This window comes from Siniperca chuatsi, linkage group LG2 (genome assembly GCF_020085105.1).
Source record: "Siniperca chuatsi isolate FFG_IHB_CAS linkage group LG2, ASM2008510v1, whole genome shotgun sequence".
In the NCBI taxonomy this organism is placed as follows: domain Eukaryota; kingdom Metazoa; phylum Chordata; class Actinopteri; order Centrarchiformes; family Sinipercidae; genus Siniperca; species Siniperca chuatsi.
The window spans coordinates 17,117,443-17,132,612 of NC_058043.1; the positions used below are offsets into that span (position 1 = coordinate 17,117,443).

At 40.1% G+C, this 15,170-nt stretch overlaps 1 protein-coding gene across 14 annotated transcripts in view; it reads left to right on the forward strand.

The window, feature by feature from the left end:
• The first annotated feature begins 923 nt into the window (after positions 1-923).
• The window catches only part of cacna1da (calcium channel, voltage-dependent, L type, alpha 1D subunit, a), a 65,854-nt gene continuing 51,607 nt past the window's right edge, over positions 924-15,170 (forward strand). For 8 of the 14 annotated variants that reach the window (XM_044169300.1, XM_044169330.1, XM_044169312.1 and 5 more), the window contains exons 1-3: positions 925-1,467; positions 3,567-4,014; positions 5,942-6,047. In XM_044169300.1, the coding sequence (XP_044025235.1) occupies positions 3,713-4,014; positions 5,942-6,047 (408 nt within the window). In that variant the 5' untranslated portion in view covers positions 925-1,467; positions 3,567-3,712. Of the gene's footprint in view, positions 1,468-3,566; positions 4,015-5,941; positions 6,048-15,170 lie in introns of all 14 variants that reach the window. The other 6 variants (XM_044169338.1, XM_044169368.1, XM_044169394.1 and 3 more) reach the window with 2 other exon arrangements.

Below are 15,170 nucleotides of genomic sequence, written 5' to 3' on the forward strand. Positions count from 1 at the left end.
ATTCAACATATCTTCAACAGCACTACGATGTCTGCCATATTTGATGCAAAAGTTTGTGTAATTTCTCAAAAAAAAGTTACATTAACATTCCGTGTTACCCGTGTTACATTAACAACATTTCAAGCAAGAAAGAAGATCAGTTCTCTCCAATGAAAGGGCTATCGTTTAGTGACCAAACAGTTAAAACCTAGGGAGAGAGGGGGTGTATGCTGTTTTCTGTCTTTATACTTGAGTGTGGCCATCAAAATGCGTCTGGGAAATTGGGGAGCTTGCATATAGTGCAAATTTTGTGAGAGATTCAACCTATTAAACAAGAGTCTGAGCATCAGGAGTGGCGTTGCTATCCTGCTGGATTTTATGCTGTCTTTAATGACTAGGATGTCAGCCACATTTGGCACCAAATTCTAATAATGCACCCTATATAAAGGGTTTCCAGGTTGCATCTAACAGTTAATAAATATTTTACTAATGCTTTACAGATCACTTAAAACCCATTAACACTTTTGGGTTGGCAGGATATGAAAATCCCTTACACCACTTATTTCTAAAAAAAAGGTGTAGAATCAATTTATTGACAACTTATTAACTTACAACTGCAGATTTGATTATTAAAACTCTTTATTAATGACTTATTAACATGTATAACCACAGACTTGTTGGCTTATTGAAAAGTGAGAAACCCATGTGCAGTTATTAATGGATTACCAACATTTATAACTGCATTATTTACCAATAGAAAGCTGCCGATGGGATTTTTCACAACTTGGCAACCTCCACTTATTAATCACCCATAACTTCCTAGGCGATCTATAAATCAGTAGTAACTGATTTATTAGAACAAAGTCCTTAGCTATAACTTATAAAAGGTACCTTATTAGAAGGTGGTACCCAGTATTTTTAATAAGATAAGTTGCTAAGCCTGTATTCATTCCCTAATTCCCATCTACCACATCTGTAGCCTACAAATAAAAAATACAGGCTCACACTGATTCGAGTCCACTCAGAAGTTATGTTACAGTGACCTTCACGTGATCAATGGATGCTGCATGTGACACCCAGTTTGAAAAGTGTCGCCTTCTGTGGAACGTCCACGAGCTGGGGACACGCCATAGCACCTACTTGATGTGACCAGGGTCTCTGCAGCAGCAGCAGAGTCCGGGCCAGAAGGAGGAGAGCCTGCTCTCTGATGTGCACTGGTTTCACTGTTCACTGGCGCCGTGACGATAAGCAGGCAGCGGACGAGGATGCTCTGTTGTCTGGTGCGCACTCTCCCTGTCTCCAGCTCTTCACGATCACCATGGAAGAGCTTAATTAATGCACAGGCTTTATGTGTCCCTCCTGCTGCCGGAGCGGATGAATTTTAAACCGCCGTTTAAGACTGGACCTGCGTTTTTCGCCCTCCGAAGCACTGGACCCGTGTTACCGAGCGGAGAGGACCGCGGCTGAATTATAAAGTCTTCAGAAAAGGTACTGCACGGTGCGGTTTCTGCTCCACAGACTGAAGTTAGCCTCTTAGCATAGCTGCGTTTTCCCTGCATGCAGGCAATGATGATGCTTTTTCTTTATTGCCAGAGTACAGCAGTTATTAATGGCCACTTTCTTCTCGACGCTGTCATGTTTTGTGGATTCAGAGGAGGAGATGCGTCGCCTTGTCATGAAACAATACATTTAAATACATTTTGATAGAGGGCTGATACCTTTTCTACAAACTGAGGTGGGCTCTGGTCATGTGGACTGTCCACTATATTAGCCCTGAGTGTCAGAGCATCACTGATTGAGGTTTGTTGTAATAACGTTGCCAGCTGTTTCTGCTGAGCAGCGAGAACCATCTGACTGCTGTGCGCTGCTCAGTTTTCAGTACGAGCGCCCGGAGTCAGGCTGTCATTTCACATCATTTTTGGGGGGATTTCACCATATCCTGCCTTGGTGGTGTCCAAGGATAAATGTGAGGACGCTTGATGATGGTTATTTTGTCACGAATCGCTCATGGAAATGTCAGTGTTCATATACATCACGGGTGCACGGTCGACGTTGTCGATGCAGCAGTCAAATTAATATTCCAAAATAAGCGCATTTAATACGCATTGTTCACATACTGAGCTTGCACTAGCCTCGGCTACATGGAGGCAGCATCGCAGCACAAAGGAGATGTAGAGCTGGCAGCCTGAATTCACCACAAGATGTGCAGTCTTGCATCACAATAACACTCATATCACATTTGTTTCTATGCAATATGACGATTCATTCTTCTTGGAGCATCACTGCAGTGTGACCTTTTCTGTTTCTTCCTCTGCGGGGCCTGCTCCAGTTCAAGGACTTACACAACTGATGTGACCAAATGAAGCCTGAGAGTGGCAGCTCTGAATTTGCAGCTTAATTTGTGTGTGTGTGTGTTTTGGCTTGAGCTGCATGTCATCTGCCTTCATATTTTCTCTCATAGAATATGTTCAGATTCAGGAAATGTTGGATTGTTTGGGCTCTTGATGGCATCATCATCAAGCCAACCTGCCATATTTCTTGTAGTTTTGAAAGGACCTCAGCTTCAGTTGCACATTTCATTATTTTCACTGATACACCTTCTTTATTCTTCAAGATACAAGTGCAGTTCAACAAGCTGTCCAAGACTTGACTTTATTCTGCTATCTTTGACACTTGTGTGTGATTTAATGTCCTCCTTCTTATAATGTCAATTATGTCTAAGCTAAACTAAAATGTTCTCATATGGTCTCAAACATTAATTGTGGGGCAGTATGTGCTGTATATAACAATATGAATTACCCCAACACCTTTTTACTTCACTGAACTCAAATTGCCTTTGAGCCCATTTGGAGCACCTACTGTGCTGTATACCTGTCCAGTGCACCTCTGCAGCACGATAGGTCGGTGGGAAAGACATATTTTGATTTAGCTCCATCTTCAAGCTGTCGAGTTTGAGCTGGGTTGTCAGTACTTAACTTGGACAAAGAAAACATTTGATTAAGACAAGGCATGCTTTATTTATATAGCACATTTCATACCCAGCTTTACATGAAGTTTAAGAAGAAAATAGCAAGAAGAAGAAGAAGAGATATAGAAAGAATAATGAGAATGATGATAATAATACTAGCAGTAATAATAATTGTAATAATGATTATAGCCATTCACAACAAGCATACAGGAAGACTCACATATAGATTATTCAGTTACAAACAATGTATTGCACATTATTGAAAGGCAACATAAAGAATAATTGTTTTAAGACATTTTTTAAGGAGTCCGAACATCTCAGGTCCTCAGGAAGCCTATTCAAGCATCTAGAGGCATAAAAACTAAATGCAACTTCACCAGACGTGCATAATTGAGAATATCAGAACCAGATGAACTGAGAGGTCTGAGTGTAGCTTTTAAGCAGGTGATGACCGGGGCATTCAGAGATTTATAGACAGGCAAAAGTCTGTTCTAGTGCTGTGTAGTGATTTGAGGACAGATGTGATGTGCTCTGCTCTCGCTTAAAAGCAATATCAATTATTCTTTGATTGTTAGAAAAAGTGTAAAATGTACTGATGTCATCTCTTTCTCATTCTCAGAGGCAAATTATGCCAGCAGCACCAGAGTCGCTCCCCCTGGTGACGTGCCAGCTCATTGGTCAGACTACTCTGCCCTTCTCTAGCCTCCCTGTCTACCCTGGCAGATCCATGCTGCTGGATGTTCCTCACAGAGCCACGCCCGCACCATGAGCGCCAACGGGCCCGCCCCAGACCCAGCCCCCGTGGCCCCAGAGGCCCCTCCTGCCTCAACCCCTGCCCCTGCTGCGGCCCCAGCCCCAGCCCCTGCAGCACCACCCGCTCCTCCTGCCCTGCCTGCCCCAGCGTCCACTACCATCCCGGCAGGTGCGTTGGCACAGAAGAAGCGGCAGCAGTATGCCAAAAGCAAGAAACAAGGCAGTAATGCCAACAGCAGGCCACCGAGGGCTCTGTTCTGCCTCAACCTCAACAACCCCATACGCAGGGCCTGCATCAGCCTGGTGGAGTGGAAGTATCCTTTATAGTAGCTTTACATGGTGGTGGGTGCATGTCTGAGTGTTGAGATTTGACCAAAGATCATTACTCGTTCATAGAGCTGAAACGGGTAGTTTATTAATCAATTGGAAAAGATAGACAGAAAATTTATTGCCAACTATACCAGCGTAAATTAAATATCTTTTGGCTTTTTTGGATTGTTGGTCAGACAAAACAAAACACGTCACTTTGGGCTCTGGGAAACAGTGATGGACATTTTTCACTATTTTCTGATCTTTGATAGACCAAATGATTAATGGATTAGTTGAGAAAATAATCGCCACATTAATCAATAATGAAAATGATCATTAGTTGCAGCCTTACATCTTCACATCTCCTGTTTGTATACCTTTGTTGTGTCCTAGCTGTGGTAATTATTCATGACTGACACATCAGGTGATTTTTTTATATAGTGCTTTTTAAAGTATCAGACTCAGGCTACTTAAAGGCAACAACAAAAAAGAGAGAAAAAAAGACATAATTTCTCTTAGTTTAAACATTGCCTGCCTGTTTTTGAAGCAAATGGTTCAGTTAAGCTTTGAATTCCACAAGTCACTGTATTATTTATAGCTGTAATAGATGGAAGCTGAAGCATATTGTATATATAGATAAGCACACGGTAGTTGATATACTTTTTGAATCTTTCTCCTGGGCCCCAGTTAGAAAATGATGTTAAACTGAGGTACATGTTTCTCGCACAGAAGATTAAGTGAAAGTCACTGAATCCTAATATACTGGTGGGGTATGTTGATAAAGGGACACTGGTACAACACAGCTGTGTGACAGTCTGGTGGGTTTGTTACTTAAGCAGATGCTGTTCACAAAATCCATCAGATGTTATAAAGGAGATGGCCTAAAGTCGCAAATCACAAAGATACATTTCATAATCCACCTTTGTGTGTTTGTTGAAACAAAAGTCAATGGGGATTTACTACCAGTACCCTTTGGGAAATGCAGCTGTGGCTGTATCAAGAGTCTCAAATTATTCTGCATGGGCTGCATGCAACAGTGCAATACTGGTGTGTGTTTGTTTCTGACAGTTGTGATTGGAATACCTTGTCAGTGATCAGGAGAGCGTGAAGTCACTGCTACACTGCTACAGTCACTGTGTCATAGTTACTGTAATGTAGAATGTAGTTGGATGTTTTAGTGAAACAATCTCCAGTCCTGACATTGTGCATCAGTTCAACATTTAGTTGTTTTCAGTATAACTTGCAAGATAGTGTTCTTTAATTCGTTAATCAAATTTAGGATGGCAGTTGTCTCTTAGTTTCAGTAGTTTAGCTTTTGAGTAACATTCTGGTGAATCTGAAGACTAAGATTTAGTTTGGGAAATCTGGATTCAAGAAGTGATCCTGACTATAAGAGAAGAGGCAATGATAACATCAATGTAATACAGTGGTTCTCAACCTTTTTGACCCCTTAAAACAAAGATGTGTCTACTTTTGGGCCCTCTTCACAAGTTACATACAGTATGTCTTTTCAGATTGTTTTACTCTGAAGATCTGATAAAGCAAAATTATCCAGTAATTAACAAATACCCAGGTTGGGAACCACTGATCTAGTATACAACAAAACAAAAAACAATTACATAGCTTAAATAGCAGCTAAGTTATACCAAAGATAACCCAAACAAAACCATACAGATCATGTATGACTTTGTTCTGCCATTTAAAATCCAAGTAATTGAAAAAGCCATCAAAGACTCAGGATCAGGGACCTCTGATGTCTTAACTAGTTTTCTTGTCTAACTTGTTTAGTTCTGTGAATAGTTTATACGTTACAAATAGTGCAGTTTTAATGTCACAGTAGAGGATTTGACAAGTAATTTTTATTATTATTTATTATTTCTTTTTGCTATGTTACATAATTTCTTCTGTGTTTTCCTTAATTTCTTTTCTCAGGCCATTTGATATCTTTATATTAATTGCTATTTTTGCCAACTGTATGGCCTTAGCTGTATATGTCCCCTTCCCTGAAGACGATTCCAACTCCACAAACCATGACTTGGTGAGTAGCCTGTATATGTCATTATAATCCATTTGGTGCCTGTTGGTGCTGCTACTTACATTCAGTAGTTGCAGTCAAAGACAGACTGATATTGCTCTGCATAGTCTGCACTCTTTGAGTTCACATTGTCAAAACCTCTTGCTGTCTGGCTTGAATTGAGTATTGTTATCTGTTAATGAATGAATAAATTCTTTGTTAGGAATATGAAAAAAAGATTGTGTGCTATGTTTGTGATAAGGTTATATTTATTAGTTTCAAGATACATTAAAAATGTGTTATTACTTCATAATCCTCTTTCAGTTGACAAAGTTTGATTGTATCGCACTCTCGAGATGAAGATCTAGTCAGAGATTTTGAAGCAATAGTAAGACGTTGCATACAGATTGTGTCTTCAGTGTATTGCTTCATCATGCAGATTTGAAGTATGTGCTGTGCCTACACAGAGAAACACTTTGACAACTATCCTCATTGGTGCTTTATCATGTCATAGTTTCCCTGTAAAGACGTTTTATTCAGCTTTCTATTTATAGAATGTATCGTCATTGCACTACTCTGTGCACCTTGTGCATTTATGTCTGTGTGATGAATTATGGGTGATGTAGTGTTGTAAGCATTGTTCCACAGCTGAGGATGAGTGCACTCTCCAAAAGCCAGACAAACACGCAGAACGTGGTCCTTACATGAGCAGAATTTAACTGTAGTCTTCAATGATTCATGAGCAGCTTATATAGTGTGTTTGCAGACATTTGAATGTTCTTGAAAGCTTCGTCTGAGTTTAGGAACATGTTAGAGAAAGGTTACCAGCCTGTTGTAAAAGACCGGCGGGAGTGTTTCTCTGTCTGTTACGCTGTTGAACCCACTGCGGAAGATAAGCTACAGCTTTGGTTAAAAATGTGTCTGGTCTACTTTAGAGACGCAATGTGCACCATGCTGACCTCCTGGAGGGTGACCTCAGGGTGTTTGTTTACACAGTGGTGGCGCATCAGAGGAAAGTGGGCCATCTGGGACATTACAGCGTCTGATACAGTGTTACAGTACATACAGTACATTATGTTGTGAGGGTTAGTTTGGGAGTGAAGTTTGAAAGAGTTTGATTGTCCTAATAATGAGAACTGGATAGATTGAGTATAAGTTGGATGACCGTAATTTAGTATTTAGGGCAGACTAAGTGAGGTTGAAGGCTGATGCAAAAAGATGAGTTTTGAGTTTACTTTTGAATGAGTCGACTGAGCTAGCCTCTCAAATTTGGGTTGGAAGACGATTCCAAAGAAGAGGGGCAAGAGAAACCCCGTCACCTACTGATGTTTTATTTATTTTTGGAATAGTCAGGAGACCAGCATTTTGAATTCATAGAGCCCAAATAGGTATATGAGGAGTGACTAAAGGTGATAAGTAGGATGGTGCATTTTATACATTAAAAGTAGAATCTTGAAGTCAGATCTAGCATGCACAGGGAGCCAATGTAATGAAATAAGAACAGGGGTAATATGATCAAGCTATGTTTAGAGTGAGATCACAGAATTTATTTCTTATCTGCTTTTGGACCAAGAATTAGCATTTCAGTTTTCTCAGCATTTAAGGAAGTTAGATGACATCCATTTTTTGATTTCTGATAGGCATTCTTCCACTTTCACCAGCTTCACCAGAAGACACTTAATGCTGAGTATCATCTGCATAGAAATGGGAACCTAGTTTGTAACTACTGATTAATGTACCAAGGGGCAACATGTAAATAGAGAGGAGAATAGGGCCGAGCACAGATCCCTGTGGCACACCATAAGTGACCTACTTGTGGTCTGATGAACAGTTATTGTGTAAAACAAAGCGAGATCTGTCAGATAAGTATGATCTAAACCAGTGACACCAATACAACTTTCTAGGTGATGTAAGTTTAAAGTTTAAAGACTATTCGTATAGATTTGAGTGTGCAAACCACTTGCTGGACTGGAGTAGTTACACATACCCCAGCTCTCTTTTTGTCTTTGCTTTGCACCAATGCACCAATCCAACCTGTTGGAAAAAAATAGTTTTCTGTTTGTTCGTTTTCTGTGCTTAGCTAATTTTGATGTGCAAAGCTACTGCTGATACCAAATCATCACTGTTTAATTTCTGTATGTGCTTCTCAATAAATTATTTTAATATGAAGGCTTTAATGTGATAGGCCTTTAAACCAGAGGTGCTGATATTGACAGCTGTGTTATAGCTAATGTTAAGAAAAATGTATTTGATAGTATATACATTTCATTTTTATTTCATTGTGTTTACAGAGAGGTTTACTGATTTTAAATTTGGGAGCAAAGATATATCAGATCGGTACTTGTTATCGGTCAGTTCCCTCAGTTTGTGTATTGGAATCAGTGTCAGGGAAGAAAAAGTTGCATTGTTGCATCTCTACTTTGGTTGAGTACAATGTTTATTTGTTCTACTTTTATACAGTATAACAAACTGTTTTACTACAGAGCATACATGTGAGGTTTGTTTAAGTGTTAAAAGAAGATACTTTCGGCTGGACTGCAGCTCCATGGTGTTTTAGATGACTGTTGAGCTAAACAGATCTTAGTGACAGATGCCACTTCTAATGTCTGCCCCAGCTTCAGACTGATAATGGACTGTGTGTAAAGTATTGACAGATGCTTATTTCATGTTGGTAACTTTTTGTATAGCCTCTAAACCTCAGGTCGTTTTACAGATTTGCATTGTGGAGCCTAACTGCAGTGTTGCAGTAAATTCAGAGGATTGCCAGAATTTATGTTCATATGTTTAGAGCTTCACATTCTCATTTGTTCAGATCACATCCTAGGGTGTCTGGCAGAGAGAAAGGTTGGGAGTGTTTCAATATTGACTCCAGTAATGACCAAATGGCATCAAACTAAATAACTAAGCTTGTTAGGAAAGAAGCTACACTCTACATTTCTTCTCAGCCTTCATAATGCAAACCAAAGCTATGTGTGTGATGGATAGTTTAACACTTTTAAATGCATTCATTGTGTCTGTTATCTGAACCTGCTGGGGCATTGCTGTGTAATATTTGTCACTGTATTCTAATTCAGCTCTCCTGTCATATTGGATATATAGATGCAGCCATTAAGAATGAACCAGAATGCTACATCAGATGGTCCAGGACTGAGCAGCATCATTGATGCGGCTTACACGCTTCATGAACAATATCATTAAGTAGAGATGAGAGGACATGCTGATGATTAGATATAAAATAACTTATCACAAAGTGGCTTCCTTTCAGTATAGTCAGGACAATGCTTAACCTTTCACAAAAAGCATAACAGCCTCCTCTGTGTATATATGGATTCCTTTTTAACTGAACTATATATGTTTTTGCTGATCAGTATCCAAGGATACTGATCCTTGTCCAGCGCTACAGACAGCGTTTACATTGCTTGCACAGGACTTTGGTTTAATTCTGCAGAGTCTTCCCTTTTCAGCAGAGGTTGAACAATAGAATACTTTGTAGGGCAGGTGTGCCAGATTGGCCTTGTTGTTCTACAGAACTCACGCTGTAGTCACAGGAGGAGCGCTAGAGAGAAAAAATGCTGAGCTAGTTTTGCTATGGCAGCCAGCAGGTAAGGCTGTAGTGAAGATTGCCATTTCACACCACTCTGCTCTGCAGCCTCACAGGTGGACTGACGGCTGATATGAAACCTGAGGTGGGATGCTGAGAGGTCTGATGTGTAAAGCAAGGATCAAATTATATCACTAAGCTGCAAGCCGGTTTTTACTCAGTGACACATTCAAAAGCAGTGTCACTTTCAACACAAAGAGACACTGAAACCCTGCAATACAGACATGCCGACTTCTAAGCTTGTGGAGGTGTAGACGGTTCACTTAGTGCATTGTCAGGTAACACATTCTCAGTTAACATGAACTCCTGAAAGGTAAAAATCGTGAATCTGTTTGTTTGCTAGTGCTACACTGTGTACACAGTGCCTAGGTGCTGCAGAGCTACTGTGAGTTAGAACAGTGCAATGCTGCAAAGTCACAGAGGCCTAAATAGCATGAGTCTGGCCCGTCTTGTTAGTAAGGCTTGGTTAAATGCAGCAGCTCATTATAAATAGAAAGCAATTTCCCCCTCAGGCGGAACACAGGGCAAAAGATTGGGGTCCTGCTACCACCAGGAGGCACAAGTGAGTAACAGGATGTAGCGAGCACACGCATACACACACACACGTAAGACAACAAACCTAGTCAGGAACTCACAGTCATTTCTTCATTCCTCTCTCCTTTATTGCTCTTCCTTTGTTTAGTCATTTCACTGCAATAGTAGGAAGTGCACACACAACCCGCCCTGCACGTGACTGTGTCTCCTCCGCACCCACCTTGTCTAGGGGATAGACAAATAGTCTGCAACCCTCTTGCCTTTGCTTTAAGGTCATTTCTGACTTATCTATCAGAGACTCAACACCCCAGGCAGCGCCTGCTAAAGGTAGCTGAGCAAAACAATGACCTTTTCATGGTAAATATGATTCATACATCTCATCCTTCGTAAGGCAACACGCAGCGAATTGCGTCTGGTATCATGTAGTGTTTACCACTGTTATTGCATAACTCTGGAGCTGCAGAGCTGTTTATTTTACTGGGGACAAAAGGACACAAACATGTAAAGACTGAAATGTCTGCGCGCAAACCAATAAAGAGGTCATTTGGATGCCAGCAGAGAACTCAGTTTGAATCACATTTGGATGCTGTTACAGTTGAGGAAACACACATGCTACACATGTCTGGTTTTATTGAGTACCTTTTATTGAGTACCTTATTTAATATCTGGATTTTTGGTAATTATGATAAAATAATTTCCTTTGATGTTGACATTCGGTGTCACAAGCTCAGCAGAAATAAGTGGTTTATAGAGGAAGAGGGGAGCGGGGTGGGAGATGGTCATTGTGAACAACTGTCCCCTTGTTTAAGATGAACAAGTGAAACTTGTTTACAGTAATGACAGTTACACGCTTGTCATCGCCCAGTAATGTAACGTCACTGTGTTTTCTATATGACACACAATCATGCAGCACACATCTTTTAGCAGCATATTTTATTGAGATGACAGGCTTTGTAGAAATATGTTACATTCATTTTATTAATTGACATTCTTGCAAATCACAAAATTATGCTATTTTTAAGAGTGAATATTAATTAAACAGAAACCAACCACGGCTGCTATGTTGACTAGTAAGATAACACCTTTTTTAATCAAGAATTCATGCACAAGAACGACAAAGTTTTATCCTCAAAAATCTTGTACCATATGCTTGTCTTGCACATTACTATCATAGCACACCATGAAAGTTATTCCTGTGTTGCACGACACATTTAAGTTGATTTATTTAAAATCATGCATAGCTTTATTGCACACTTCTGTATTTCAACGTATACTGGCCGTAGCTCATCAGCACCAGCTGTAGGCCAGCAGGCAGCAGAAGTTCCTGTCAAATACATGGCAGATTAACTAATCACACAGATCTATCATCAGTGATCCCCTAAAGCTTACATCGATAGTCCGTTAACACATGCACAATTTAACACTGACTTCAATGAACTTTCAGGCCTCTTACACAACAAGACAAAAGCCATACTATAGTAAAGTGTTGTTGATAAATGTTGCATTTGCATGCAGCTCTGTTATAGATGTGAAATGCACATATTGTGCACCACAAAATGAGCAACTACCAACAAAGGAGGAGTCATTTCTGATGTAAATACATACCAACAACCACCACAGTGCCAGATTTGTGACTTGCAGCCAATGCCTGTTGACTGATCACAGTTACCAAGTGCTTCAGTGTGACAACCAGCCACTGAGAGGCATCCACCAGATTGCAGTGGTTCTTGAAGATTATCAGAAGCACAAAAGAGCTGACATCTAATTATGTTGTCAGAGCCTCCATAATATCATGCTTTTTTAACCTATTTTAAGGATGCAGATATTGTCGTCTTGAGTTTTTTTTAATATTAGATCAAGATTAGGAATGTCTACAATAGATATTTCACCAGAATAATTCTACTCAGGTTCACACTCACTTTTGTTATTCTCTTTAAAGTGCCTTCTGTTACCTATGTACAATCTTTACAGTCACTCATGGACAAATCAAGATCACAATATCAAAACACAAATTATACTTCAATCCCTCTGTGCCAGTTAAACAGTGCGTATTGTTCGATCACAGAATGGCAAACAAAGAAACATAAACACAGAGCTTTGGCCAACATGCACCGCAATCTTTCATCATCCTGAATTTACCATATTTACTATATGGTATCAGTCTAAGCTGGGGGAGTTGATTACCTGTATTCCCATATGAGGAGGGCTGCTGAGATTCATGTGCCAGTGTTTTGGCTGCGTGTGTAAAGAAGAGTGTAAATGTGTACGTGTGTATGACGGATGAAGCAGTTGGATGTGTGTTTGTGTGTGTGTGTGTGTGTGTGTGTGTGTGTGTGTGTGTGTGTGAAATGGCTGGCACAAGCAGCAACGTCTGGACTGTGGACTCCCATAGAGATGATGGTAGAAGTATGTGTTTAGTCACTTAACGTAACTGCTCATTTGTGGCTCACACTAGCCCTGTCCCTGCTTGTTATCTTGAATGTGTATTTCTGCATGTGTGTGCAAGCGTGAGTGTGTGTTGTGTGTGTGTGTGTGTGTGAGAGAGAGAGAGAGAGAGAGAGAGAGGGAGAGGCAGAGAAAGAGAGAGTAAATAGGGAGTCAGAGCTGTGGTAGCTTTGTGTGGGTACTGTGTGAAAGTGCAGCAATGATAAAGTACAACAGCAGAGCATGTGCACAGTGCGTGCGTCAAACAGGCCTTCTTAAAGGGGAACGACCGACGATTTGTGAATTAATGCATTTGTATCTCAGGCTCTGTAAATAACACGTATGATTTCTTACAACAAAATAGTCAATGATTCTTATGTTTTTTTGTAGTTTCTTTATCCTATGTTGTTTTGTCCTGCTAATTCTCTCAATGTGGTATTACTTTGCTCACCTTAACTGTATTGCACTAAAACTGCTGGCTGATTTGCAGCTAAATGTTCACCCATTTTATGATGAATATCTTTTCTCAGTCCATTTCAAAGTTTCACTGACAGTAGTTTGTTCACTTTTTTTTCCTAAGCTAAGGTCGCATCACCGTTCAAATGCACTTCAGTACGTACATCAGAAACTGTCACATCCAGTTCAGTACAAAACTAGCCCACAGAAGCACATAAGGTTAATAACTCAGCAGCCTATTATTTATGACAAAGTTATGATTGTTTCAGTGGCTTTCGTAGTCTTTTAATGTGCTTTTAATGAAGAAGTAACATACTGTGTGTCATGGATGAGCTGACAGCATCACTCTCAGTTACCAATGATCTCCACTGCTAAAAGCTACTGATTCGTTCAGTGACAATGGTGATTCAGTATAGTCAGTTCACTTCGAAGCTTTGTTGTTAAAGATTTGTTTGTACATGTACTGAACACGCGAGTGAGCCCTCATAGAAAGCTGGACCCCATTGTTCTTTTGCTTCTCTCTCGTCTTTTGTTTCCTTTGGTTTGAAGTGTAACAGATTGTTTGGTTCATGGCATGTTGTTAAAACATATATTGGTTGTATCATATATACAGCACTAAAGTAATGATAGTAGAGTAGCATAATACAGTACATCTCTCAGATGCTGCTGATGGACCAAATTTATACATTTTATCATATCACTTGCTACCATTAAACCTAAACTATAAGTGTTCCATTAAAATATTTATTTATATTTGTACTTGGCCTACTTTTCCGATGTGTGTGTGTGTGTGTGCGTGTGTGTGTGTGTGTGCGCACGCATGCTGAGACTGAACGGGAGACTGAACTCGACAGAGTGAGAGAGATGAATTTAACATGCGAGGCATGATAACTGAGGATGACACCAAATCAAAATGGGAAGGGTTGTTGTAGACTGAACAATAAAGAGAGGTCGCAAACCCAGACAGAGTGATGGAGACACCTGTATATTTTAGGAAAGTTTTTGTCTTCCTTGATAGTCCTTTCCTAACCATGTCATGCTGATATTATAGTAGTTTCACATCAGCACAGATACTGTATTTACTGCATGGAGTCAGTAATCCAATACTTTCTTTGTGAAAATATTCGACTTAAGTGTAACCTTGTCCACTGCCGGCTTGAGCCAAAAGCTACAACAGAGGAATTTCAATAAAACTGAAGAGCTGAGCTGATTGGTTGACTTGCAGCGTGAAGCTGAAGAGCCAAAGTTTGGCTTTTGGGATCTTACTTTAAGTTCCAGAGTTCAACCATTGTTTTGGTTTCCATGACAGCTACTGAATGTCATATGTGCTTCCTTACATGGACACACATCCGCATGCACGGATATGTGTTCTTACAGACTTACTAATGTAGCACTATCATTCAAAGGTACACTGGCACAATTAAACAACATCAAGAAAAGCTTTGATGGTTTTGCTAATGAGCTCAGTCCAACATGTCAGCATCTAAACTTTGAAAACCTCTTTACAGCCTAAACAGATTGAATCCTTTTGGCTGACAAACACATGGCTGCTCTGCACAGATCGTGCTGTATCGACTGCTAAACTACTGTGATACTCGTGATACTGCGCTGAGCTATTACTATGCTAAGCCCTGATCTCTGACAGCTGCAGCATTTCACAAACTGAGAAAACATCTCGACCACATCGCTGTTCAATCCTGTGTCGACGGGGTAACTTTAGGGCAAAACTAGGTAATACAAGTTTATGCAACAAATATTCAGTGTGATGTTTTCTTTCTTTGTGAAGACATTCACTTGGTAGTGTGGGTATACTTAAGATGACCTGCACTTGAAGTGTTTTCCTTGGCAGAGTGACATCTACATCCTCACACAACTCCTGCCCGCCCCCACAGTGTTTCACATACACACACATAAACCTGTGTGTACACATGCACTACACACAAAGACACATTTATATTCTGTGCATACAAACACATGGGCCTGGCTATATAGAGCAATAAAGAACAGGGTATACGAGCAGATGTGTGGTACACTATGTTGCATTTTGTAACACAGTTGCTGGATTTCAATTTAATGCATTTAAGTAGAAACAAGAAATTCCATCACTGCCGTTATTGTTTCATTGTTGGATT